Here is a 25,796-nt window from a genome sequence, read left to right on the forward strand (position 1 = left end):
AAATCTCTTAAAATTGTCTGAATTGGTTTCCTCCTTTCTCTGAAAATGGAACAGTTTATAAGGAACAGATGGCTGACTGGCTGTGCTGCAAGCCTTCATCACAGCGCTGTGGTTTGGGTGAATTTATAATTATTTTACAATAAAGTGAAGGACTGTGGTTTGTGACAACACTGAAATGTTTCATAGTGAGTTTATTTGAACAGTTAAAAAAGAACATGTTAGAGAGGAAACATCTCTTTCCACTTTGTACAGCACAGCATCAACTTCTGTGTAATAACATAGCAGTGCATTTGAAGGAGCACTATTACAGAGGACTTCTATCTGTTTAAATATGCCAGTATGGTCTAAAATTATGTTTAAATACACAATGATACATGAAATTCTACATTTCTTACTGAAAGTAAGGTCACTTTAGAGCTTCATATTACACTCAGCAGGGTTCTTTTCCTTAGCCAGTTGTTAGATTTAACCTACAGAGAACTTAACTACTGTTTCTTTTTCTAACCACCTCATGATACAGATATGAAACTGTTCATTAAGCATCACTCTGCTGATCTCTATATGCTGGGGCACACTGCGATCTCAGAGAAGTTTGCATGACTTCAGCATATGGGTATCCTGCTGCTGGCCCCAGTCTGCCTGCCAGCTCCACTCCCGTGACTCCACAAAGGGCAGGAAACAAGTCTTGTCAATTTGAACTCTTTCCACCTACTCAAAAAAGTGCAGCAGCAGGGACTGCGTGGGCAGAGCACAATGCGCACTGACTGCTCCATCCAACACCCCAGTATTCACAAGCTGTCTCATTTGCCTTTCACAGATGATACAGAGAAAACTTACAGAAATCTTTCAACAAAAGGTTCATTTAGATGGACGACTATATATATTTTTTCAATTTGCTTATTGCTTTGTTTATATAAAGGCTGGAGTGTTTCAGAAAAGAGTATTAAAGACAATATTGTTGATTTCTTCCTACAAAAAATAAGGTCAAGACCTGGAAAGTTACATGCTGAGCTGACATTTTATAGCAAACCATAGAAAAAAAACAAAGAGCTTGACCAAAAAGGTTGAGGTTAACAGCTAAAAATACTACTGTTAACTGATGTGCACCCAGTTGCTTCCTCCTCTACTCCAGCCACTGTTTCTTCTGACTTTCCTACCTGTATCTCCAGCACTTGTTGGGGATAAAAATCAGTATCAGTCGGCTGATCTGACATTTTGACAATTTTTGTTCTAACCAATACAGTAATTTGTCTTTCTTTTATCTGAACTTTCTTCAGTTCTTATCAGTGTTAGTGCTGCCCAACAGCACAGTATTACCCAGACTGCTTTAAAACTCACAGTAGCAATACTGTATGCATGAACTGCAAGGCCCTACATAGTACTCCATCTTTGTACTAGCTACATTTGAAACATACAGGAAAATTTGCTTACTTGCGAGAAAAAGAAGATCTTTTACTTCCAGCAGCAGACATATGGACTTCAGGAGCTGAAATACTGCCTGTGCTGCTTGAAGAGCTAAAATCAGCTTCACTCCCTGGAAAGGAAAAGGGAAGAGTAAAGACACGGTGGAAATTGTAACTCAAAGACTGTTTTCAACTAACAATGAATCACAAGCATCCTTCCTTTGTCTGTTTGTGTGAATTTTAGAAGTTGCATAAATTATCAAATATCCCCAAGGACAAGCACTGGATATGTTCCAGACTTTCAGTATTTCTTCAGAACTGGCACTTCAACAAAAAACTTCGGACATGAACTGCTTCACTCTACAGAAGTCATTGTAGAACTAGGCTGTTATGGCAACTTGTTTGTTTCTTCACAGCTATCAGGATATGATGAGGCTGCCTACATGGCTTCTTCAAGAACGCAGTGATTAAAAGCATTCAATTGTGAACGGATTTCTATTGCTTTAAACCATATGAAAATACTATTTGCTGTGAGGAAAGCAGCTTCTATTTTGGACTGAGCTGACTGATATACATGTATATGTATATAAGTATAAATACATATAGCCTTACAGAGTATATATGTATCTATATGTATAAACATATGCAGGTTTTCATGTGGTACAGAAGCATAGGAGGGCAGTTCTAATGGCTTTAAAATAATCCAATAATATTGCATGGCTCTCAGCTGCTTCTTGGGTGTTAATCTATCTGATTACTGACTTTCTATGGATTACAGCTTGTATTTCCCAAGTCCTTTTATATACAAGAAAAGTGCCCTCATTTTTCTAAGGTCAGCAGTACTTAAAAGTAGTAACAAAGTATTCTTATCTGGAAGAAAGCCCTGAAGTTAGGATTTATTTCAGTTTGTTACTCAGATGGCCATTGAAGTATCTTTCCACGAGGGGGAGATGCAGCTACAGTTGCTACAATCCCCATGTTGGTAAATAAAGTCCTCAGATCCTTCAGCCTTAAACAAAGCTGATAGGCACACCTTATGCTCCTGAGTACACTTGGAAGGGCACTGGCAGAGCACCTTCTCACAGAAACAGGATGAAACATTCTACAACTGTTCCTAATGGCCTTAGGATCCCGTTTTTAATTTAATTTAATTTGATTTGATTTAATTTCCCAGTTACACAGTCTGACTGGCAGGACTCACACGACTTGTGGCTCCAACCCACACACCCAGTCTCAAACATCAGCTGGCCAGCAAGGAAAGTGCTGCCCTTCCTGTGACGTCCCTTTGCCACGCACTTGGATGCAGCAGGATTGAGCTGGTTTTATTGTTCTCCATCCAAGCCGCAAGCTATGCATCAAGTTTATATACCTGGCACTCACACAGAAGCAAAGGAGTGTCAGAAACTTGGGTACAACCCTCTGTCCAGTCTTCAGTATTTACTGGGGTCTCATGCGAGGACCTCGAGTGCTGTGTTCAGTTTTAGGCCCTTTGCTACAAGACAGACACTGGGGCTCTGGAGCGTGTCCTGGGAAGGACAATGAAGCTGTGAGGGGTCTGGAGCACAAGTCTTATGGGAGAGAAGGAGGGAACTGGGATTGTTCAATATGGAGTAGAGGACATCAGGAGGGACCTCGCTGTTCTCTACAACTGCCTGAAAGGAGGCTGTGGTGAGGTGGGAGTCGGCCTTTTCTCCAGGGTAACAGGGATGGGATGAGAGCCAATGGCCTTAAGTTGTACCAGGGAGGTTCAGGTTGGATATATGGAATAATTTCTCTGAAAGAGTATTGGCACAGGTGGTGAAGTCACCATAGTCACCATCCCTGAAGATATTCAAGAAAAGTGCAGATGTGATATGCAGAGACATGCTTTAGTGGGCATGGTGTGATGGGCTGATGACTGGACTTGTTGATCTTAGAAGTCTTTTTCAACCGTCATGATTCTTTGATTCCATGACAGGGCAGAAGACCACTTCAGAGCAATCACCAGAGGGACAAACATTTCAGTGTCCTGGCTGCTTTCACATGGAAGACCTCTAATTAAAGAGATATTCAAGGTGCTGTTTAACGCTCTGCAGCATCACACCATAAAGGTCACGTGCTGGGACAGCACTCAGCAGAGAGCAGCCTGCACTGGAGCAGCTGCATCATGCCCTCAGCAAGCACCATGCCTGGTGGGAGCGGGCAGAGGCTGGAAGCAGCAGGCAGGGAGGCTCAGGGGGCCTGGACAGAGGAGGTGATTGTCCCCTCTGTGTGCTCCTAAAACTGGTGGACCTGTAAATCTTACAGATGGCTGTAAACTTCCCTCTGTTTTTCTGTGCTGCTTGATCAGCCCAACCCCTCCAGATAAACTTCAAAGCACAGAAAAGCACAGCCCAGAATGCCATCACAGGGACCCCAGCTTTACGGCCTCTAACCAGCCTATGCCCAGCTCAGCATCCCTGATAACCAGACCTGGGCTGCCCCAAGTCGCTACATCCAGGAGCAAATTGAAACCACATGTGAAGACAGGGAAGGGCGAGGAGGCAGAGCACAACCCTGCTTTGTTCCACAGAGTATTTATACCGTGTCTGCAAACACAGATGTCAGTAACCCTCTCCTTAGGGATGTAAAATGACTGCTGGACATAATGGCCAAAGCTGCAGCAGCTTTCCTGATAGACAAAGCACTCCCATCTAAGAGTTTACAGCACACACAGTACTGTCATGCTACCACACAAATCTGCTTTTGCCAACCAGACCCAAACAGGTAAACCCCTTGCATGGATTCCATACCTCCGGTGTCTGGCCCCCCAGACATTGGTGCCCCCGCCGACGCCAGCAGCTCCCAAAGCCCAGCACAGACAGCGTGAGCCCTGCAGGGCTCATCTATGATTAAGCAACCCGCACCATAATCAGATCTTGCTATTGAAAGCATCTCAAGGAAGCAAGGTTTAATAATAGCCTCTCCCTGACCCGCTTGGCTGGCAGCTGAGGAGGGCTGCCAAGCCAGGTACTGCAGATAGGATTTAGCAGAGCCTGGAAATGCAGCCGCTGAGGTTTCTGAAGGATTGAAGTGCATTTGAAACCAGGAACTGTTCTGCAAAGCAAGAATTAACCTCTGTGGCCCCGGTTCTGATAACAGCTGTATACAATCTTCAGGCTGAGACTACTTATGCTCAAAATCGGGCATATGTATATTCATAAGATTTTCCAGAACATTTTTATAAACTAAAGTGGTCACTGTCAGTAATGTTTCCAAGTGTGTTAGTTATGTTCAAGCCAGCTTTGCATGTAAGAGATTGACAGTAATGTTACTAGGAGACCTAAAAATATTTTCTTCTACTTGGTAGACACTGCTATGTAAAATAACAAGCATTTGCCCATAAATTGCAATATATTATTCTGGATTAAGTAAAGTATGACTTCCATCTTACAAATATTCTTAACAAAGAGAAGCTCCCCCTCTACCAGCAATGCAGGCAGAGCCAGAGCACAGCCTCTTGTCCCTCCTACAGTCATCTCCCACAGCAACAGGACCTTGGGAAGCCTGCTGGCTGCTCTGTGACTGTGACAATGTCACTGCAAAAGCTCACGAATGTAAGCAGCGGAACAACTCCCAGAAGCAGAATTAACCATGAAAGCAACTGACATTTCTCAAAACCAGTCTTTTGTCCTAACTGGCTATCTAGGATAGGTATGTGAGGAGCAGGAGTGAAATGGTGCAGCACCCAGCACGGCACCGCTCCATGGGCTGTGGCACTGACCCAACTGCATGCTGCCTCCAGTTTTTCCTATTCGTGCACTGCAGTCATCACATCTACATTTTGGCATGTAAAAATTCCACACCATTAACCCTGCTCTAGTTACTGCCTCAGCCAGGACAGCCATACAGCAAAGTGATCATTCAGAGCACTTACAGGCAGGACAGATTATATATTATACTGTACAGATACATTAATTTGAGGTTATATTGTATATAGGCTCCAAAAGGACAGTACGCTGTACTGAAATACCACATCATGCATGTATACGTGTATATCATAGAATCATAGAATCACAGAACCACAGAATCATAGAATGGCCTGGGTTGAAAAGGACCACAATGATCATCGAGTTTCAACCCCCCTGCCATGTGCAGAGTTGCCAACCACCAGACCAGGCTGCCCAGAGCCACATCCAGCCTGGCCCTGAATGCCTCCAGGGATGGGGCATCCACAGCCTCCTTGGGCAACCTGCTCCAGTGCGTCACCACCCTCTGTGTGCAGAACTTCCTCCTAATATCTAACCTAAATCTCCCTTGTCTCTGTTTAAAATCATTCCCCCTTGTCCTATCGCTATCAAGATTGAGAGGTACCACTTTGTTTCACTACCAGTGGATCTGAATTTTGGCAAAGAAACATGGACATGTTGAGCAGGACTCTCTGGCTGTGATAAGAAAACCCAAATTGAAATGCAAAACTCGGAATCGTGAACAGAATTGTGAACAGGCAAATTCCACTTAAATACAAGCATAAATACATGCATGTTCAGTTTATCAGGTTCACCGTATACATTTCTTACACAGACAAGCACAGCAGGCCCACATGCATGCCTGGAGTATGGTATTCCAGTCTGCTACTTCACATCACTGAAGATGGCCAAACACCTTGATGTACGGTCCTCTGGCCTCAGTATTAACATTTTACTTTAGGATTAGGTGCTTTAGGATTAATCTTTATCTTCCCATAAAAGTACAGCTGAAACTTTACTGTGTGCATTGTAAAGCTCAGTGAGATTAAAAAGCAGAAGAAAGAAAATGTTGAAATAATATTTGTGACAGGAACATTGATAGCTGATGAGTAGAACTGGCTTACCAAAACTCAGGATAAGTATGAGATAATAATTTTTTGTGTGCGTGTGTCTTTGATTTAGAGATCCACTATTATTTCACAGTCAATAAACAAAAAATGCAGAATTTATCTATTTGTGACTCCATTAACATGGTCTCTTCATATAGACCAGTCCCTGTGCTATTCTTGCACATGGTCACCCAGTGAAATAGAGCTGTAAACAGTGCTGAAAGACAGTGTGTCCTCAAAACATAAAGCACTTAAATTTTCTGAGCCTCCTTGTCCTTAAGAATATCCTGTTAAATGGCAATAGGACCAAAATATGTGTACATGTTCACCAGCAGCAAATAAAGAAATAGATGGAATGCTGTCTCTGCAGACAACTTGGTTTGCAGATTCCAGGGAAGAGATAGAGCCTGAATGCAAGAAGTCCAGCAGAGCCATTGGTAGCAGCTGGAAAAGCAGACGGCCTTCTGTCATAATGCCTTTTTTAAAAGTTCTAGGACATTTGGTTTCCTTTATCTTGAAACATTTAGCACAGCTACATCTCTATTTCTAACCTCTAACAACATAAACAGTATCTGCCCAGGAAATGGTGATGCTGTGTCCTTTCTGTTTAACATGGGGGAGTTGCTGTAAGGCTGAGGTAATCTGGGTAATCTGGGGAAGAAATGTCCAGAATTCACTGAGAAAAAAAGCAAAAAAAGCTTGAAAAAAGTCATGAAGTCTCACTTTAGTGTTTCAGGCTTTTCTTCGGTAGCACCCTTACCAAGACTTGTCTCAGGGACAATGTGCTGCAGTGGGCATCGGGCTTGACCTGCACCATCAGGCCCATGACAGTGGTTTTGTTTCCAGCCCCTGATCTTTGTCTCGCTGCCTATTTGACAATTACTTCAAAAGAGACTTTTATCTCAGGCATACGATTCTATTTTACACCACACTGTGATGAGGTAAGAGCAGATATAATGCTGTGAGCAAGGAACAGACAAGGGACTCCCTCCATGCTGACTGTTCCTGGGCTGACACAAGCTGTCCAGCTTCTTCTCTTTCTGCCCATGTCCCATACCCTTCCCTAGCACTTAGGCTGAAGTAAATGAAGACTGCTCTATCTATGTACTGATAGACATTCTGCAGTGTCAGAATCTCTTAGGAGAGGTGAGGATCTGAACTCCTTTAACCTATGGAAGGCACTGGATTCCAACCTTTCCCTTGAGCTCCAGCTGCTCAAGGAAAATGCTTTTGGGAAACCTCTCAGTTATGACACTGAATATATGGCTCTAACACCAGGGCTGGTCATGTTTTAAAGGAATGAAATGTCTGAACAGATATGAGGTAGTCCAGCAATAAGCACGAGTGCAATCAGGACCAGAGGGCTCTACATGGAGGACAGGTTCTCCTCTGGCATTTCCTATGGCCTGCAGGAGGTGTTCCTCGCCTGCTCACTGCTGTGAGCCCCGGATTTTAGTGCCTCACTAATCCCTATGTGTGCACTGTAGTCATCAAGCTCAGAGCTGTGAGCTGCATGCTCAGAACCAGATGGGCACAGCGACGCGTGGCATCATCAATCCTAAGGAAAAAGTAGGCCTCCTCTCCCCTGTCCCCCTGCAGCCCGAAGAGATGTGCAGCAAAATGCTCACTGTGAATTCTAAATCATTCAGACCTCCTGGGTGAGGAGATTCCAGCTCAGTTCCAGCTAGAAGACTTCAGGGAAAATCTGCAACACAGATCCTGCTTCCCTTTGTTTGGATCTAAACTTGTTTTTATAAATGATCCCTTCCACTCAGACTGCTGCTTGTGTGATCTAAACAAAATTTTTCATCTTGATTTTTGCTCATCCAGCTGACTTAATCTTTTGACTTCAGAAGAAGATTTGTTATCAAATAATATAATCAAAATTTATCTCATTATGCAGTTTTCTGATCTCATCTAAATACAGTAGTTTTGATAATAATCTGAACTACATTAATGCAAATTATAAGCACTGCAGATCTCAAAATGAATATAGAATGTGACTTGCGGATGCTATGAAACCACAATCAATCAAGTTTTCTCCAAGAACACAGTCACTACAAACTAATTACTGATACTGGCAGAGAGCCATGATGTGTATTTTGTGTATCACTGCAATCAAAGCTGGTGTTTTCCTTAATGGTTGGTTTTAACCCACAGATTTGTAGAGCAGCTACAACAGAATGCTGGAACTGATAAAAAGCACTTCAAGTAGTTTTTTTTCTGCTTTATATAACTTAAGCAGATCCTCTGTACAGAAATCTGCCTGACCTAATTACTTTCTGTGCTGCTATGTGCACTTTGAGCTGTTCTGACAGTACCTTAAAAATGGCTCCCATACATTTTTTTCTCAGCCTGAAATGTCCCTTGCCAGGGGAACATGTTCACAGAGCAGAAGGGAATGGTCTGTGGAGCCTACCTTCCTCTCACCCAAACAGACCCTTGAGATCAGAGCCACAGGGATGACACTTTGCTACACTGATTTCACTAGCTACAATGAGACTGGATGTTTGAAAAATACACTGATAGCGATATAATGTGGTACTCAGCTTGCATTTGACAGTTTTATAGATGTGTGTGTGAAGGCACCTATATACAAGTATCTTTTACAAGCCTGTACTGTCGTCTCAGGAAATCTTTTGTTTTATACCTGGCAGTGCTATTTGCTCTGTTTCAAAGGAAGTAGACAGGCTGGTCAGATGTATTTTTAGGAGCTGGAAAATGTCATCTTTGGCAGGGATGACTTAGCAGTACACAGAAAGGGAGTGAACTCCATCACAGACTGGGAAAACATCCCAGCCTCCTGTCACACTGTGGCAGAAGTTTAACAAAGGGCTTTCAGAGGGCCTTTCCACACATCTCCTAAATCTGGTTGCAATAGGCAAGGAAGAGAGAAGCTGTTGGGTCTACAGCAATTAACTGTACAGGCACGTGTCCACAGGAAACATGCAAATACATGGGCTCACGTGCTACACCTGATTCAGCTGAAAGCTTTTGCACAGTCACCCTTAATGTCAGGCATATGGTTTTCATTCTAATGTAAACAAAACATTTTAAACCAGTTTGACATGTTTTCAGCAGGGAAGAGACAAACACTGGAATGAAAAACATATCTGGGAGGTAACAAACTAAACAACTCTGCAGTCCTAAAGATAAAAAGCAAAACTCATCATAGTATAATCAAATGTTTACCAAAACACGCACATTGAAACGATTACAAAAATAAATTGAGTTCAAATGCCATTCACTGCAAAGAGCACTAAAACCCTATTTCATGTATTGATTGGTGCCTAAACAATCATTTTTATACTAATAGAACTGAGTTAGTTCTGCAGGCAATGTGGCTTTTTTTTCCCCAGCAGCATTCACCACCACCATACTAATTACAGACATGAAGCAAGTGCTTTTAAGTTTATTAATCCTTTAGTGTTTGTGGTCACACTGCATTCTTCTAGTTCCATCAAAGAGTTACACCCTGATGAGTTCCCAGATTCAGAAAGCTAACAGCTTAGAATTACTTGAAGAATATCAGAACTGAGGAACAGGAAACTTAAAATGAAATGCTTCAATGTGTAAGAAAGATAAGGTTCATAATAGCAAAAAAAAAAAAAAAAAAAAAAAAGAAGCAGTATCTGCAGAATTTTCATTTCCATTAAATACTTGTTACACAATGGTACCATAAAGTAAGTTGTTTTTTTTTTTTTAGGTTCCATTAAGGTTGACACACTTCAAAGTCCTTGGGAAAGTGATGCCCATCTTGCAGCAAGTTAGACCAGACTGATGAAAGAGCACCAGGTCCCCAGCTCCAGCAGGGGATTTTTCAGAACGGCCGTGTCTCTATCTGCCACCTGCCCTGGAAATATCTTCTGCCAGTGAATCTGTTTCAACCATCAAAGCCTCTCAGATGTGCTTTCCAGGTATGCCTAGAAGTGGGTCAGCTGCAAAAGCACTGAACAGCTCAATACCTGGCTCAGGAATACCATGGTTCCCTGTGTCTGGGGTGAGTGTTTCACAGTACACCAAACACATCAGGGTCCCTTTGAAAGTGATCCTAGGAAAGCTCACTTCTGCTGTTTACTTCAGTGGACAAAAGACTCAACTGAGATCTGCAGGGCCAGACTCAGCTTTGAACTTGGTTGTACCTTTCCCCAGTCCATCACTAGAGGCACACACAGTATCCAGCAGCAAGACCTGGATGGAGATGGAACGTCCAGCCCTATTTATGACATCTGTCTTCAATACCCCTTGCTATATCAGCAAATTCAAATGCGTCTGCACCTCCCCGGTTCAATCTCTAGGAGAACCAACTCAATTCATGCATGAATGTGCACCATTTCCATCAGAGCCTTCTGCAGGACATTACAGATATGTTACACACCTGGAACAGATGTGGGAAAATTAAATTCTACAACCTAAAGTTTTGGGCAAGGATGGGCAACCTCTATTCACTCTCCCAGCTATGCTAGTTTTTATTTTTCTTTTTATTCTGGTAAATTATTTTGGAATAGGGACTGGAGATAACATTTCTCCCTTCTCCTAGGCTCTTCTTCAGCTCAGTATAATAATTTCCAATGAGAACAAAAACACAACGAAGACTTTGAAACACGACTTCACCAAGATTTGCTTAAACAGGCCAAGTTTAAGCAAACACCACTGCTGTCTGCAAAGACTTGCTCACTTGCTTCTGGATGAGTTTCCACCTCTGAGTCCTGTAACCACCAGCTTACTGATGTCTTTATACCAAAGTGAAACCATGCAAGTGAGATTTGCAGACTAAAATAAAGACGTTCCCTTAACTCTCCATGCCTACATATAAATACAGATACACGAACATAAGGAATATATAGACATGTTCACTCAACACCAATCAGAAAGTATTAAAAGCAGTCACTAGGATGTAAACAGAAATGTTTAAGGGAATAATGATATACACTGAAACTACTTATGATTTGACATCAAACATGGCCAAAAGAGGCAAATCAGAATTTTCCATTTTTTGTTTGAAATGATGCTTTAGTTTTGAAAATGGTCACATTTCTTTCTTCTTTTAAAGCAAATTAAAAACATTAAAATATTTCCCAAACATTCTAGACATTTGGATTGAATATCATCTTTGTTCGGTCAGAAGCAAAAATTTTGTTTAATGTTCTGACCGGGCAGCAAAACCCTGAATCATCACAGAAACATGGAAACCTTAGAGTTGGAAGGGACTCTTAAAGATCACCTAGTTGAACTCCCTGCAATGAACATTTGGAGAGAAGATATTATGAGGTACGTCAAAAGCCTTACAGAAGTCGAGACAGATTATATCAGTGGCTCATCCCTTGTCCACTGATACAGCTACATTATCATAAAAAGCAACAAGGTTGGTCAGGCAGTATCCTTGCTGAAACCATGCTGATTATCCCATATAGCATCCCTTTCTTCCACAGGTCTCAACATAGTTTCCATGATGATCTGCTCCATGATCTCCCTGGCACAGAGGTGAGGTTGACAGGTCAGTAGTTCCCTGGGTCTTCCTTTCCACCTTTTTTAAAAATGGGTGCTATATTGCCTTTTTTCTAGTAATCAAGAACTTCACTTGACTGCCATGACTTTTCAAGTATCAAGAGTGGTTGATATTCCCCTTCTTCTGCTTCTACTACGTCAGCCATTCCCTCAGGTCTCTGGGATACATCTCTTTGGGACCCATAGTCTTATGTACATTCAGATTCCTCAGGTGGTTGTAAACCTGATCTTTGCTTACAGTGGTAGGAGCATCACTCCCTCCATTCCGACCTTCTGAGACATCCACTTGAGGGCTGTGTGTAGAGCAGTTGCTAGTGAAGACTGAGGCAAAAAAGTTACTGAGTATCTTAGCCTTGTCCTTGTTACTAGCCTACAGGGGTACATCCTCCTGGACTTCGCTCTTCTGTCTTATGTACCTGTAGAAGCCCTTCTAATCCTTCTCTGCACTCCTTGTCAAGTTCAGTTCTGAATGGGCGTTGGCCCTACCGACCCCATCCCTATACAACTTAGCAGCATCTCTGCACTCCTCCCAAGCTACCCATCCCCTTCTTCTGCTTCTACTGCCTGTACATTTTCTTCTTGTTCTTTGGTTTGACCAGCAGGTCCTGATTCAGCCGTGCTGATCTCCTGCTTTCATTTCCTGACTTCCTACGCCTGGGGATGGAGAGCTCTTGTGCCCTAAGGAAAGCTTCCTTAATTATTGGCCATCTCTGCTCCGCTCCCTTGTCCTTGAAGACAGACTCCCAAGGGGTTTTGTTGACTAACTCCCTGAAGAGTTAGAAGTTCTCTTTCCTAAAACTAAGCTTACTGATTTTACTCTCTGCCTGTCTGATACTCCTCAAGAGCATGAACTCCACTTGTCACTACAGCCCAGGCAGCCTCTAGTCCTGATGTCACCTCAGGATTCCCTCTGAACTGTGAGCAATAGGTCCAGCACTGCATCACTCCTGGTGGGACTGTCTATTACATGGCTCAGGGATTTATTTATTTATTTATACATTCCAGGACTCTCCTGGATTGTCTACAGCTTGCCATGGTACTTCTCCAGCAGATGTCAGGGTGGTGGAAGTCCTCCAACAGGATGAGAGCCAGCAGACATGACATCTCCTACAGTTGAAGGAAGAAGGCTTTATCAACAGGCTCCGCTTGATCAGATGGCCTGTAGTAGAGACCAACCACAAGGCTCCCTTTGTTGCCTCAGTCTCTAACTCTCACCCATAGGCTTCTGATCTGCTCATGGCCATTCTTCAGGGATGGCTCTTCACAATCCATTCCCCCTCAATGTAAAGGGCAATGCCTCCTCCCCTTCCCCCTCGCCTGTCCCCTCTGAACAGCTTGCAGCCATCAATAGCAACATTCTGGTTGTGGGAATCATCCCACAAGGGTTCAGTGATGAAAGTTATTTGCATAGCTCCACTTTCAACATAATAAGATGTCAGACTGGAAAGAAATAGTAGATGTAAAGGAAAACAAAAAGGGAAATAATCCATCAATTTTTGAATAAACATTGCTCAGAAAACAGTTTAAATCCCAGGATTCTCATTATAAAGGCATTAATAACCTGGAGGAATTCCAGAGAAGGTCAACAATAGTGATAATAGGATTACAGGGCACTGTTTATGGAGGGAGATTAAGGAAATGCAATTTGTATATTCAAAGATAAAACGAAATACTGGCAACAGTGTTTATGAAGGGAGGACAAATACAGTTGGAAAACTGTAAAGAAAACAAGGTAGCAGCAACATAGGATTCAGTCTGTGATGCATGTTATTTCACAAATAGTGACTTGAAATAAAAACTGTTTTTTTGTAGGGCATAACAAAATTTAGCTGGAATATACTCAGAATACTTTTAGTATAACTGGGGAATTAGAAAGCTATTCTAAACATTGGCATCAATAATATTGATTGAAATTGAAAAGCAGAGCATGAAAAAAAAATCTCCTAAGGGAAGATTTATAATGACTTCTTTCATATGCATGGTATTTCATTCTGTGGAGGTGAAGCAGGCTGAAAGCCACAGTAAATAGCCAGAAGGAGCAGAAAATTTGCTGCAGTAAATATGCTAATTGCACATCGTGTTCAAGCTTGACCTCAAACATATTTTAAAATAAATACTTTAGAGTGTGCAGTGTATGTAGCATCGTATGTCTTTTTTTTCAGTTCTGGATTAGCAGAAGAGTGAAAAAACCTGCCTGATTAAAGGCTATAGCCATCTTCCACGAATTTCTTATTCTAAGAACTCAGACACTGTTTCCAGACACAGAAGCATGTCCCAAGACCTGTAACTCTATCAAAAGGCATGTGGGGCTAAAAGACCTGGCTGGCACAGGTCTTTTATATCCAGCAGCTCAGACCTTCCACAGAGAGAGAGAAACTTCAAGAGCCAGCCTGCACGGTATGCTAGAGTGAGAATCTCCCTTTGAAGGTGGATGCCCCACTTTACCTAAATCTAGAGTGATACCGGGATAATTAATGGGCCAGAGAGAGAGAAAGGAGTTATGGCTTGCCTGCTGGGAACTCAGCTTCAAATTCACAATAAATTTGTTACTAAATTATCCAAAGCAGAACAGCTTTCCTGGGAAAAGCCTGTACAGCTCCTCACCTTTCTGGGCAGTCTGGTGTGACAGCCCTCTTCTTTTGTGTACTCAAATCCATTCTCCTGAAAAGGCACAAACAGGTCTAAAGTTTCTTCTCCCTTCATTCAACCAGGTAAAGGGTTCTCCAGTCTTTTTTTTTTCCTTTTGTTAGAAAGAAGTTAGCAGCGCAGTCTGACTGGAGGCCTGCTAGTGGCATTCCCCAGGCACTGGTATGAGGTCCAGTCTTGTTTAACATCTTCATCAATGTCCTGGATGAAGGGATAGAGTGCACCCTCAGCAAGTTTGCCAATGATGTAGATCTGGGAGAGCTGACCCACCACTACAGATTAGAGGCAGACCTGCTGAAGAGAGTTCTGCAGAGAAGGATCTGGGTTTCCTGGTGGCTATCTGCATGCCTGTGGGGCAAAGAAGGCCAATGGTGTCCTAGGGTCCATAAAAATACCCAGCAGGTCAAAGAGAGATGATCCTACTCTTCTCTTCTGTCCTTTTGGCCGCTTTTGGAGTTGTGTCCACTTCTGAACTCCTCAGTTCAAAAAAGACAAGGGAAGTTCTAAATGAGTCCAGTCTGTTTAGCCTGGAGAAGAACTAGGGGGCATCTCAGCAATACTTAAAGGGGGGTGTCAAGCAGATGGGGCCAAGATGTTTTAAGTCATGCCCAGAGCCAGGACAAGGGACAATGGGCACAAAAGGAACACAGGAAGTTCCTTATGTACATGAGGAAAAACTTCTTTACTTTGAAGGTGACAAGGCACTAGAACTGGCTGCCCAGAAGGTTGTGGAGTCTCCTTCTCCGGAGATACTCAAAACCTGCTTGCATACTTTCCTGTGTGACTTGTTGCAGGGAACTTGCTTTAGCAGGAGGGTTAGACTACATGGATCTCCAGAGATCCCTTCCAAACCCAGCAATTCTGTAAACTATCTAATTGTAAAAGATTTGTGCTCAGTACCCTTAATTGCTGCTGGCCTGTGACATCAGCCCAGAGCTGGTCTTTACTTGCCATTTCTTCTCCTAATGTGATACTTCTTTCTTAGATACTCCATTTCCACCGTTGCATCTGGGCTCTTGGTAGAACCTTGAGTATCTTCTGAACGACGAGAGATACACATCTTGAGAGTCCACAACACAACTACTCATCTCTACTAAGTAACATCTAAATGATGTTTTTAGAAGAGGAAGATCATAAAATTTGTAATGCAGAACTAAAAAATTGTTTCTCTAGGTCACTTTAATTGGAATGTGTAGCTTTAGGCTCAAAAATATGAAATATTTTACAGACAAAACATTCTATCTAGCTATGACTTTGCTTATTCTCATTTGAAAGAAATACTATTTGAACATATTTATCATGCCAACAGAAGTACATTTGTTTAAATCAAAGCTATAAATCTAATCTACATATAGTTGCAAACTAAAAATGACAGTGATATGGTAACACTTATCCTTTTTGCTCAAAAGAGTATACTCTGTTTATATTCCAGTATTATTTATCAGATGTTATAGGGCACTTTTTTCACTTCAGTGTAATTTAGTTAGCCCATGTCCTAAAAATGCTTCATTTCTGCTGACAAATAAAATTTGCAGTGCAAAATGAGATACAGAATCTTCCTGAATAATGCTAGAGACCTGAGGCAGTGGTCGTCAGAAATAGAACAGAGAGTGCCTAAGCTCTGCAGAGATGATCAGAAGAGCAGATGCATCTAATTGGACTTAGCGACCTACACTGAATAGCCATTAGCTTCCAAGTGTGATCTCGGTCACTAAATTCTTCTGCAGCTGAATGCCTATGACTGTCTTTCCCTACTGTTAGGAAAAAAAAAAGAAAAAAAAGGAAAAGAAAAAAGAAAAAGAAAAGAGAGAGAGAGTTAGCAGAGATTGTACTCAGCTCCAATAAGAGCTAACGGCAGAGCTGTCAGAGATCTCAATTAGAACAGAGGAGACGTGGGTGGGATTAATCTGACAAAAATACCTCTAACATATTCACCTTCGTCTGAGCCAACCTAGGTCCCGTTTTTAGTCAATGAAGAGTTAGTACAACTAGTGATTTTAAAGCACTATTTGTCTCATCCTAAAGTACATACCTGTATTCGGTCACAAAGACTGCACACTAGATTCACTGATCTTACGGATTATTTCTTTTTTATCACTAAAGAGGACCTTAGTCAACCTGGGCATGCAAAGATGACGACAGCTACGCTACAGATATAGAACTGAGCTCAGATAAATTACAGCCCATCGTTCTAACCACTGTGGCTCAAGATCATCAATTCATTCCTCTCACCTCACCAAACAACTTCTATGACCACCAGAAAAAGAGCAAATGACAGATTCAGCTCTTAAAGCCGTTCCATTTCCTATATTCAACTGGCCCAGGCACTGAATCAGACATTTTGTCCCAGTCTACAGCCCAGAGCTTCTAAAGGTAACCAAAGGAGATGCATGAATTGAAATCTCCCCTCTTCTGAATCACAAATGTTCAGAGATTTATGTAAGACAGAAGAGCTCCAACAGGATCTGCCATCCCCATGGGATGACCTGCTGGTCCAACTGAAAGACCATTCCAAAAATGTAGTGGTGAGAGTTTTGAAACAGGCAGGGACAGGTGATGAAGACCCTTGTGCACCCACAGCTACTACACACAAAATCTTGGTGGGCAGACACCTCTCCTTGCTTAGCTCTAGGATATGAGATGTCAGGGTAGTGCAGGCTTGAACCAGAACATGGCATTTGGCTTTTGAAAGCAGAGATGTGTATTTTAATCTTCCTGTGAAGTCTGCTTAGGTCCTGTTGTATCCATGGAGACGGAGTCTTTAATAACTCCCTGTGCTAGCAGGTCAAGTAAGCAAATCTACACAGCTCCATAGCAACAGACGAGAAATTAAAGTGGATCCCATCACTAAAATATGCAGAAGGGCTCTGTGCATACAGAATGATTATCTGGAAATGCTTTCATTTTTAAAATCAGCAGTAGCTAACTTGTGTAGGCCCTACATGAGATGCTAAAAGACTAGAGGAAAGCAGAAGTAAATGAGAAAAAGGAATATGGCCAAAATCTAACCACAACTGCTTATGTTAGATTCTATGTTACAAAAGATTTTAAAAACTTTATTGTCCCAAGTAACGTTATGAAATACATATAGAAAAAACTGAGAAGGGTGAAATTAAAGTAAATAAATGTTGTGCACCATCAGATCTGAATGTAAGGATGGTCACACCATCTACTCTGACATGCACAAAAGCAATGCAATCAAAGCACACACGCGCTTCTGAGAAAGATGACATAAGCTTCCTCCATTTTATTACCAAGGTGATGTTTTACAAAGTAGATGAAAAGCCCTCCAGAAGCACAAGTAATTGATCACTGTGTATTGGTTCTTTGCCAAATATTGAACAGCTTAAAAATCTAATGGTCAAGTTAAAGTCATCCTCATCAGGTTTAACTTACTCAGGGAAGCTGAGGTTTTGCTCTTCTTCTTCTTGCTTCTGCACACTCTAGAGGATTTATGTTTTATGCTTATAAATAAGCACAGCCACACCAAGTGATTGTTATTAAATCAAACATTTTATGAAGAAAGAAAAAGAAACTAGTATACGGACAACTTATGGTCACAGGCAAGGTGCTCCATCAATTTACTATCAGAAAGAGAGAGAAATTATAGTGAGGCCACTCTCAACATGGAAGTGAAAGCACAACCCAAAACAATGAATCTCTTTGCATGACACAGGACCTATTCCAGTTAGTACATTCTGTCAATCTGTTTTTGTATTCTGTACCTTTGTTCCTGAACAACAGGGACAACAGTTCTATTATTTTCCCACTGCTTGCAGAAGTTCAGTGCTGAAAATGAACAAAACCCATGCATATATAAAATAAGATGTTGTTGGATAAATGCATCAGTAAAATATGCTTTTCTTATATTTTTTTTATTCTTCCCAAGATGAAACATAGGGAAAGTCTTATCATTATACTCTTCTGCAATCAGAAAGGTGGAGTTCTTCAGGATGAAGCTTATTTCCAGAACTGCCTCTAAGAAAAACCTCTCAGTGAACTCATGCACAATCTGTTTTAAAGATGAAGCACATATAATGTATTGGAATATTACTAGTATTCCTATCTTATTACACTGAAGTGAGCAAGAAGGCTGACAAAAGATCTGTAAAATTGTTCAGCCAGATCTCAGCAATACAATACAATACTTTTCTGTTTTGTTTTTAAAACAACAGAAGTGACTCTGCTTTTAGAATATATATAGATATGGAAGTAGACTACCAATATGGATAAACTTACGTGTTAATTTTACTATACCAGGTTAACTTCTCACTAGCCTGTGCCTGCACAGAATGACCTCAAGAGTAAGTTCCTGGACATTTAGTGTGCTGCGAATCTAATGCTCACACACCAAGCATTACAAAAAGATCAAGCAGGAAGAGCACGACGCTTTAACAGCTAGACTTGCATTTCCTGTTTCATCTGTTTAAGTTATTTAGATCTAACCGTAATGTTTCCAAATGCTATGAGGGCTATTATCTCTAGTCTCCTTCATGTTAACTGTGATCAGCTATAAAGTCTCTGCATCTGCACCTACTCAGCACTCATGACCAACTTATGGCCAATAGAGCCTGCTCCACCTGCCCTTCTAAAAATCCTAATAGTTCTAGCACCCTCTAAGATTAATCCATTCAGATTCAGACATCCTGCCCCAACGCTCATTTCATGATTAGACAAATCTACCAGAAAGAAGCAGAAAAGATCATAATGGAAATACATGCTGAATGCAGCGTTACTTCTAATGGCTCAAAGTTAAATAACATTTTGAATTGAATAGTGATTGCTAGAATTACTTTGCGTATTCTCTTATGTCTATGAACTCATTGTAACTAGAATGGCAGTACACAGAAATTAAATATAGGACAGGAAAAGCACAAGCTGTGCCTTGCAACTACTTAGCAACAGATCTGTGTGATGAACTGTTTAAAGAAAAAAAAAACCAAAACCCTCTGGACAACGCAGGCTCACAGAGTCAGCGGGACTTGAAGAGACCTCTGGAGATCCAGCTCTCAAGACCTACCTTGTGAGCTCCACTCATGTTTAGCTGAACAGGCTGCCCAGAAATATATCCTGCTGAGTTTTAAACATCTCCATGGATAGTCACTACACAGTATCTTTGGGCAACCTGCACTGCATTTGAGCAGCATCACAGGAAAAAAAGTGTTTCCTTGTGTTCAGATGAAATTCCACATTTTTTAATTTGTGCTCAATGTCCACTGTCCTACAAAGGTAGGTGTTCTGAGTGGTAGCAGCCTCTGAGACTCTCCCATTAATTTAAACAGAACAAAGTTTCAATACCTGCATTCTAACCCAAGCTGCTACCAGTTTAGCCAGAGCCAGCAATAGATGGTCAAATATTTTATCAACAGTAAAAGAGAATAATTTTTTGTAGCTTGCTGCTACTTGGAGAGGTTTTTACTAAAATGAGCTGTGAGTGATGAACAGCCAGCCTTTACAAGACTTGGAAGCTGACCCTAACTGCTGCTCACCTAGGATCTGTTTCATGCAGTTATGCATACATCACAGAATGGCTTGGGTTGGAAGGGACTTATAAAGGTGCAAAAGGGACAAGGGTGGGAAAATCTTAATGTTTTATAAGTCCTAATAATTTAAACTTCAGTAACTCAATCAGTTCTCAGAGACAACTCCAACCACAGCTCATTCAGTAAGCTGGACCAAGGCTGCCCATGGCATTGGAGGTAAGAAGGCAATGATCAGAACTTTTGTCAAAAATGCTGAACACATTCTTAAGTTATGATGCTCATGGACATTGAAATGCAAGTACAGCTTTGTGTTATTTTAAACATACAAAACTTAAAAAGTTATTGACAACTCTTGCTCAAGATTCCCTTCTTTATCCATATATTTTTGTTAGTTTATCATGACTTTCCAACTTGCAGGACTGGATTTCAAACCCTTGCACTAAGCATTCTTACAGAAGGCATAAAAATGAGATGAAAAAGATTGTCAAAGCAAAATAGTTCCACTATTCTTAACAAGATCTAGACATGAGGTGTGGGAATTCAGAACGGATCCTCCAAAGAAGCAGCAGCACAAGAAGGTAAATACTTAGAAATGTCTATGCTCCTGTTTACTTACTTACAGAAGCTACAGGATACAGCACAATATCGTGATGCAGAATTAGGACCAGTGTTAATTACACTTATTGAGTCTTACTGCAGAGCCATTTCCTGTAGTGCATTCTCTGTTGCTTTTATTACTGCAAAAACAAATCACACCCCCAAGAGGGAATAGCTTCTAAAATCTAGAAATTAAAAGGCTTCCAACTCAATCCTGGAGAGGACTACATGTATCTTCCCTAATGTAACTGTCTTTTCCATTCTTTCCTGGGAAACAGCCACAGATTTTAAGCTAAATTCACCTATAATACTGCTGTGGTTTACATTTAATGCACAGTAAAAACATTATCAACTATTATCAACAAATGCATAACATTTGTATGCTTATAAATCTTTCAAAGGTTAGCAAGATGTAGCGATAATGTATTCCAGGATTAAGAATGGTTCATTATGCAAACAACATGAATTATGAAGGACATCCAAATCTTGTTTGATAATACTTCAAGAGCAGAGTATGACTTAGATTCTTAGGCTGCTAGAGAAAAGAAACCGATGTGATATTTCATAATTTGAAGTGTAGAAAAGAGAGATTAAGTGATACTGCTAGCATAAAAGAATAGCACTGGAGCTTGGGAACAGCCTAAAAAAGTCCCAAGGGTTCATTCGCAGTGCTATCCCACTCTGACATTTCCTGAATTATCTAAATATTTGTGTGAGTGTTACTTCCGAAATTCAGCATGTTCCAAGAAGACAACTCTGTAAAACAATAAATTTTCTGCAAAACAATATGCATTTTGAAGGTATACAATGAAGTACTCACACAAAAAAATGTAGCACAGGACACAGTCCATAAAAGTTCTAGGTAGACTGGATTTTTGTATCTTACATCTGGTTCCTGCTGTGTAGTCATTACTGCTATGTAGTCATTATGAAAAGGCATTCCAGATAAATAACTGTGTAGAGATTATCTTCATAAATCAGAAAGGACTCATGGTAGAGATAAAGATATTATGCACAACCCTTTTTGCACTGAAATCCGAGGGATCCAGCTGTACACAGAACTGTATATCCTTGTCATATATACTGCTGCTACTCTCCTTCCACATCCATTTCCTTTCTACTATTCCCCTGTTACTCCCTGCAAGTTTTGCTACAAGACAATGCCTTCTCTTTGTATAAGGGCCATATCTTTCCAAGTCACCAGAAATTCATGCACAAAAATGTCACAGGGAATGGACTGAATCCACTTGAAACCAAGAGACAGCAATGGGAACCATTTCCTGCCTGAAGAGTTTTGATGGATCCCAAGAGTAACAATCCAGAGCTCTAGAGATCAGTTTCCAAACTTACAGGTTAATGAGCACAGAGGTACTGATGCCTATTCTACCTATATGAACAAACCACATTTAGAGAAAGCTACAAAGACAACAAGTCAAAGCTACAAATAAATGGATGAGGACGTCAGTATGTCTGTCTTACCCCAAAATAACATTAAAAGCTGTCTCATAAGCAGTACACTAATAAAACAAGTTGATTTTGAATCCTTTTTATTAACTATTTTTTCACCTTAAGTAAATTAAAACTCTACTCAGGTTGCTTTTGCACTTTTAGCCTTTCAACTGACATTTGCACAACCTTGCTGATGTTTTACTCTTTCAAAAATTTAACTGAAACTGCTCAGGTAACTCAAAAAAATGTAGTGAGAGAGGAGGTACAGACAAATATGAATATATGTGCAAAGAAGAGCAATAAAGCTGGAGAAAGCAGTAGAAAATGTGACTTATGAGGAGTGGCTGAGGGAATTGGGTTGGTCTGTAAAAGAGAAAGCTGAGGGGAGAGTGCCTGAAAGAAGACTGTAGCAAGGAGCGTGCTGGTCTCTTTTCTCAGGTGACAAGTAATAGGATGCAAGGAAGCGGTCTAAAGCTGCACCAGGGTGGGTTTAGACTGGACATTTGGAAGAATTTATTTATGGAGAGACTGGTCAAGCATTGAAACAGGCTGCCCAGGCAAGTGATGTACTCCCCATCCCAGGAGGTATCTAAGTGACATGTGAAGTGGCACTAAGGGATACAGTTTAGTGATAGGGCTTAGCAGGTCACACTGATGGTTGGACTTCATGATCTTGGTCTTCTCCAACCTAGATGATTCTGTGTTTCTATGATAAGCCTAATATTGGAAAGGAACTGTCTAAAAAGTAAATATTGTTAAATACCTAGCCTAAATCAGTTGAAAGATCTGAAATCATAGAATCACATAATCATTATAGTTGGAAACACCTCTAAGATCATCTAGTCCAACCACTCACCCATGCCCGTGACCACTCTAGTTCATATCACTCAGTGCCACACCTAGCATTTTCTTGAAAACCTCCAGGATGTTGACTTCACCACCACCCAGGGCAGCCTGTTCCAATGCCTCACCACTCACTACAGAGAAGAGACATTTCCTAAAATCCAACCAGAGCCTCCCCTGAGCAGCTTAAGGCCATCATCTCTTGTCCTATTGCTAGTCACCTAGGAGAAGGGGCTGATCCCCACCTCACTACAACCTCCCTTCTGGGAGTTGTAGAGAGCAATACAGTCTCCCTTGAGCCTCCTCTTCTCCAGACTAAACAATCCCAGTTCCTTCAGCCACTCTTCACAAGACTTACGTTCCAGTCCCCTCATCAGCAGTGTTGCCCTTCTCTGGTCATGCTCCAGTGCCTCAATGTCTTTCTTGTAGTAAGGAGCTCAAAACTGAGCACAGCACTTCATGTGCAGCCCCACAAGTGCCAAGTATAGAGGGATGATCATTTCCCTGCTCCTGTTGGCTACACTATTTCTGATATAAGCCAGCATTCTTAGGCACCTGGGCACATTGCAGGCTCATGTTCAGCTGGCTGTCCACTAACTCCCTCAGATCTTTTTCCTCTGTCCATCAAGCAAAATGAAGGCTACTTCTGACAACTAATGGAAAAGTAATATTAAATTACCATTGCTGTTTAAGTTTAATAATTGAAAACAATGAAGTCATTTATTGAAACACATGCATAACTCGTCCATGTGTAGAGGACTCTTCAGTAGAATAAACTTTAAAAATTCTTTATATGCATTCTCTTAAGCTATGTCTGCAAGCATATACAAAATGGTTTTGAGTGCCATGTTTGCAGATTTGACTGACGCTTACAATATTCTCCACATTCTACCTCATCAAATTCCTTGATTTTAATGAAATAAGAAACAAATCTTAAAAAAATAATATAATCTAGCATCATTATGCAAACTAATGAGAGACTGAGAACACACAAGTAATACAGGAGCTATGAAATGATTTGAACTTTGCAAGGATAGCAGTAAGTCAGATTTAATCAGTCCTTTCAAAGACCGAGCCAGTGAAGAGTTTTTTGCAACTGATTCTCTGCTATTTCTGATCTCAGAAATATAGTTCTGGAAAATCTGAGATGACTCCTCATGAAAATGTCTAAAATGCTCCTAGAGATAAAATAACTCTGGAAACAATATAGCCATGAGGTATCTGAGCTCATAAACCATGTCAGTTCTGCAGCTGGCTCTGCACAGTCAAAATACCCTGTCTCTCAGATTAATTAAATAACAGTGAAAATATCCTGGCCATTTGTAATCAAGACCTAAAGGCAGAAATATCCTGACAATCTGCAACCACGAGCTGTCTGTATGTGATTCACAAATACATTTTATATCTACTCATTAAAATTACAGCAGCCCATGACACACCAGGACATTTAGCCTTGGATGTGTGACAAGCAGGTGCTGATTTAATTGGTGGTCTAAGGTGGCCCATTAGCTTGAGGCAATGGGAGACAAGCTCTTCATTCAGACAATGCACCATGGAGTTACATCTGCACAACTTGCATATGCACTCTACCCATTATCCTGTCTTGATTTGACATGCTGTATCCCGAGAACTATTGCAGCCTGATGGCATAAACTTTAGGCAGGGTCTAACCATCAATCTAACAACATTAGAAAACTATAATTTGTTGTTTTGATAGCAAGTTTAATTTATCTTTGGCCAGTGAACTGTGTGTACAATTACCATGAAATAGGATAAAATACATTTCAGTTGTTATTTGGCATCACCAGCCAGCCTCATAAAAGAAAGTGAAGACATCAATTAATTACATTTCCATGAAAAAGCTAATACTTGAAGTGTTTTCAAACCTTGCAGGTGGTTTCATAGAAAGAACCTAATTATCTTTTTTATTTACTATCAACATTAGCTGTATCACAGGCTGCACAATACAAAGCATCTGGACACCTGTAGATGTAATTGTCAATTACAGAGTGTAATTACTTAAATGAAAGGAACTATGTTATACTCACCAGGCTTTACAAGGCTTGTCTTTGTATCCTTCTTATATCGAGCCAGCTGTGAGTTTCCTTCATTCATTGTTCCTGCACTGAATTTCTTCCTGGAGAAGTCTCCATCACTACCGGTGCAAAAACTGATTGGGCTGTGTCCAGCATCAGAAGGAGTCTTAACTGGAGATACTGACTGGCTACTGGGACAGCCAGTGTCATCTGAAGAGAAAAGGGAAAGCATCAAACTTTCTAACTAGTAAGTACGGAAGTTAACAGAATATATAAATATATACATATATATATAGGCTACAACTATTTACAGTCCTACAGGACACATCTCAATTTGGCTCTGAAACCTGGTAAGTACCTATTATTTTCTCCCATTTGTGATTAAGTTTCCAATGCCTTATGGTGGACTAAAATGGCTTGTTTCATATGTCTAACAAAGGTAAAATTGGGGGCTACACAATAACAATTTGTACCGAAGATAAGCTCTTCTGAATTAGCAATGTTAGAGGATGCTATGGCATTAACAAATGTGCACAAGGCACGAGAATGGATCATGTCACTTTATCTGTAGTGGATGGAAATCCACTACATATGCAGGGGACACATATGTCTCATGTCCCATGTGAACAAGAGAACTATCTACTGATAGAACTATCTAGATTTAAACATAGTCTACATACACAAAGTCAAGATCTTCATTTATCTGCAATTAGTAAAAGTTTCTCAAGATTATTTTTTCTTTTAAAATGACTGACTGCAGAGCTTTTCCATTTTTAACAAGTGGATGTGTGTTACCTCTTTCTGAAAATGGGCACATTACATATGGACTGCTTTTGTTAAAGCAGCGTTCTACTGAGGGAACACTCGCACGGCAAACACCGGTAATCACTGCTTGGAACAGAGCAGCATTTCTGATCTCCAGGAATATAAACACTCCAGCTCTTAACAATTACATATAAAGTAGAAAGTCAGAGTCGAGACAAAACCCACATACCACCCCTCTCACCTCCTTCAT

The 25,796-nt window shown here is 40.9% G+C and overlaps 1 protein-coding gene across 4 annotated transcripts in view; it reads right to left on the reverse strand.

Moving 5' to 3' along the window:
* The window catches only part of SYBU (syntabulin), a 43,028-nt gene that overhangs the window by 5,380 nt on the left and 11,852 nt on the right, over nucleotides 1-25,796 (reverse strand). For all 4 annotated transcript variants that reach the window (XM_090137912.1, XM_090137911.1, XM_090137913.1 and 1 more), the window contains 2 exons: nucleotides 24,794-24,991; nucleotides 1,432-1,534 (listed from right to left, as the gene is read on the reverse strand). In XM_090137912.1, the coding sequence (XP_089994038.1) occupies nucleotides 1,432-1,534; nucleotides 24,794-24,991 (301 nt within the window). The remainder of the gene's footprint in view (nucleotides 1-1,431; nucleotides 1,535-24,793; nucleotides 24,992-25,796) is intronic.

Source organism: Phasianus colchicus, chromosome 3 (genome assembly GCF_987193195.1).
Source record: "Phasianus colchicus chromosome 3, bPhaCol1.hap1.1, whole genome shotgun sequence".
NCBI lineage: Eukaryota > Metazoa > Chordata > Aves > Galliformes > Phasianidae > Phasianus > Phasianus colchicus.